Source organism: Halyomorpha halys, unplaced genomic scaffold (assembly GCF_000696795.3).
Source record: "Halyomorpha halys isolate HHAL.00 unplaced genomic scaffold, Hhal_1.1 Scaffold1475.1, whole genome shotgun sequence".
NCBI lineage: Eukaryota > Metazoa > Arthropoda > Insecta > Hemiptera > Pentatomidae > Halyomorpha > Halyomorpha halys.
Window position 1 is genome coordinate 103892 of NW_027113619.1, and position 2275 is coordinate 106166.

Genomic DNA, 2275 nt, shown 5'->3' on the forward strand with positions numbered 1-2275 from the left:
TAAATTAATAAAGTATATCCTAAATTTGAAATAAAAATTATCATCTTTACAATTGAAAAATAATAATCAAAAGAATTTTAAATATTAACAATAATTCAAAAGTATACACTAATACTTTTTTTTTTAGGCAATCCACTTGTCTAGGTGATGTTTGCCTAGTTATCTACAGGTGATCAACCTATTCTAACCATGGTTAGGGGTCAAGTTTTTCATTTTGTGGGACCGCCACTTAATGAAAAAAGTCATGCCCCAAGGCCGGGTTTGAACCAGCACTGCCTGCAGACCTCAGAATGATAGGCTTGCGCCTAACCCCTGAGCTATGGGCGGCCCAAGCAATACTTTTAAAAAAAATTTGTTTAAAGAAGATTCATGTAAGTTAAATGCATCACATTTAAGATTAGGAATAAACTCATATAGGGATTAAAATAACTTTCAGAAATGAAGTCACAGTTAGGTTTAAAAAAAGTGAATCACGCACAGATAAAAAAAAAACAGATTTGAGTACTTGGTTGGAGCATCATTGGATTTATTTAATTAGTTCATTGGAATGTAAAATTATCAAGAGAAAATTAATATGAAGGAGAGGAGATAGAGGATATATGTATGACTGCTGAAAAAGAACTTTTCAAAGATCTAAAATGATGAATTTAAGGGTTCTTTTATTCAATTTAAACTAAAAAAAATCTTTAAATAATGTATGATTTATTAATTTTAATTAAAAATAATGTGTTCACCATTATTGAGAAAAATGTAATTACAATCACATAAGACTGTAAGTAGTAATTTCTATTACTTTGGTCCAATTTGTATTTGTAATTGTGGACCAAAATTACAATTATAGTGGTCTATGAACCAATTAAAATTACTTGTAACAGTAATTACTTTTTTTCCCGACACTAGTCTTCATTGGGACCAAAGTTATACCTAACAAAATTGATTTTCGAAACTTCTAATAAAAATATAGTGACACAGTATAGGCAAAAAGAAGTTATTTAACGTTGGTATGAAACTTCATTAAGCATTTCTTAAATTAACAAGTTTCCTTCCCCAATACTCTCCCAATATGATCTTACCTCAGGGACATACTTTCCCCCCCCTCACACACACACACACACACACATATATTTATAAATTACACTAAGAAAATTAATTACAAATCAAAATGTTAATCTTTAATTTAATCCATTAAATAAATTACATCAAGACCAGCTAAATAGCTAATAAATTTAATTAATCAATTATATATTAATAAAATCATTCAATTTACACCCAAAACTCCAACTCTATCACAGAATATCCAACCAATCAGCCAATCAATTTCATAAGTATGGTTCATTATCAGGTAGCCATGTTCTCGTCCAAAATATTTTTGAAAATTATCGCTGTCAGAATAGACAATAAGATCGCTACCAGACCACCACTCTGCTAAGAATACAAGTTCTGAAAAAACAAAAGAAGGTTTCAAGATTTAGAATTTACCATACATGTAATTAAACTGATAAATTTTGTACTAAATATTGCATGCATCTTGTTGAAGACAAAATTAATCCAAAATCAAATTCAAAGGAATAGTGGGTGACAACTGCCCAGGAGATAGTGCCATTTTTAAAATAAAATAAATCACTGAAAAAATTAGTCTTATTGAATCCCCCACACTCTAGGGCAGTATTTTAAAATTCTAACTCTCTAGCAGCCCTTGGCCTAACTAAAGTGCTGACAGTTAAAATTTATGAAATAAAAATATAATAAGTAGGACTGTATAATCATAAATGCACCTACTTATTCACAATATTTAATAGACAAATTTTAATTCTAAAAAAACCTTAGTAAACAAAAATAATCATTAAAAAATACTTACGTGAATATAATGAGTAGCAAAGATAATAATTTAACTTTCTATAAGCAAATTTACACAATGGTCTTAAAAAATAATATAGAGAGCCTTGGATAATATTGAGAATTATTCCTGACATAAAAAATGTGATGGTCATTAAAAGATGCGAGACTGGAGATTTTTTAATATGTGATAAGATGGAAGACATTTTAATCTGGAAATAAAAAAAAAAAAAATGTAAAATTGCAAAAAGTCAATTATGATAATTTTATTCAAAAAATTCTTTTGACAATGATCACCGAACATAATAATGTAAATCATTTCTTGATTATTTTAAATCACAAAATAAATTAGGTACTTAAAGAATAATTTGGGGGAGACAATATGATACATTACTTAGTACTTTGTCTCATGATAATACACGAGTTTCAAAAATAAAAT

General features: G+C 28.0%; 1 protein-coding gene across 1 annotated transcript in view; it reads right to left on the reverse strand.

Annotated features, from left to right (window-relative positions):
* LOC106689811 (1-acyl-sn-glycerol-3-phosphate acyltransferase gamma) overlaps positions 1–2275 on the reverse strand; it is a gene marked incomplete at its 3' end in the record, with an annotated part of 11741 nt that overhangs the window by 8401 nt on the left and 1065 nt on the right. The window contains 2 exon segments of the mRNA XM_067051025.1: positions 1268–1440; positions 1859–2048. Of these exon segments, the coding sequence (XP_066907126.1) occupies positions 1268–1440; positions 1859–2042 (357 nt within the window).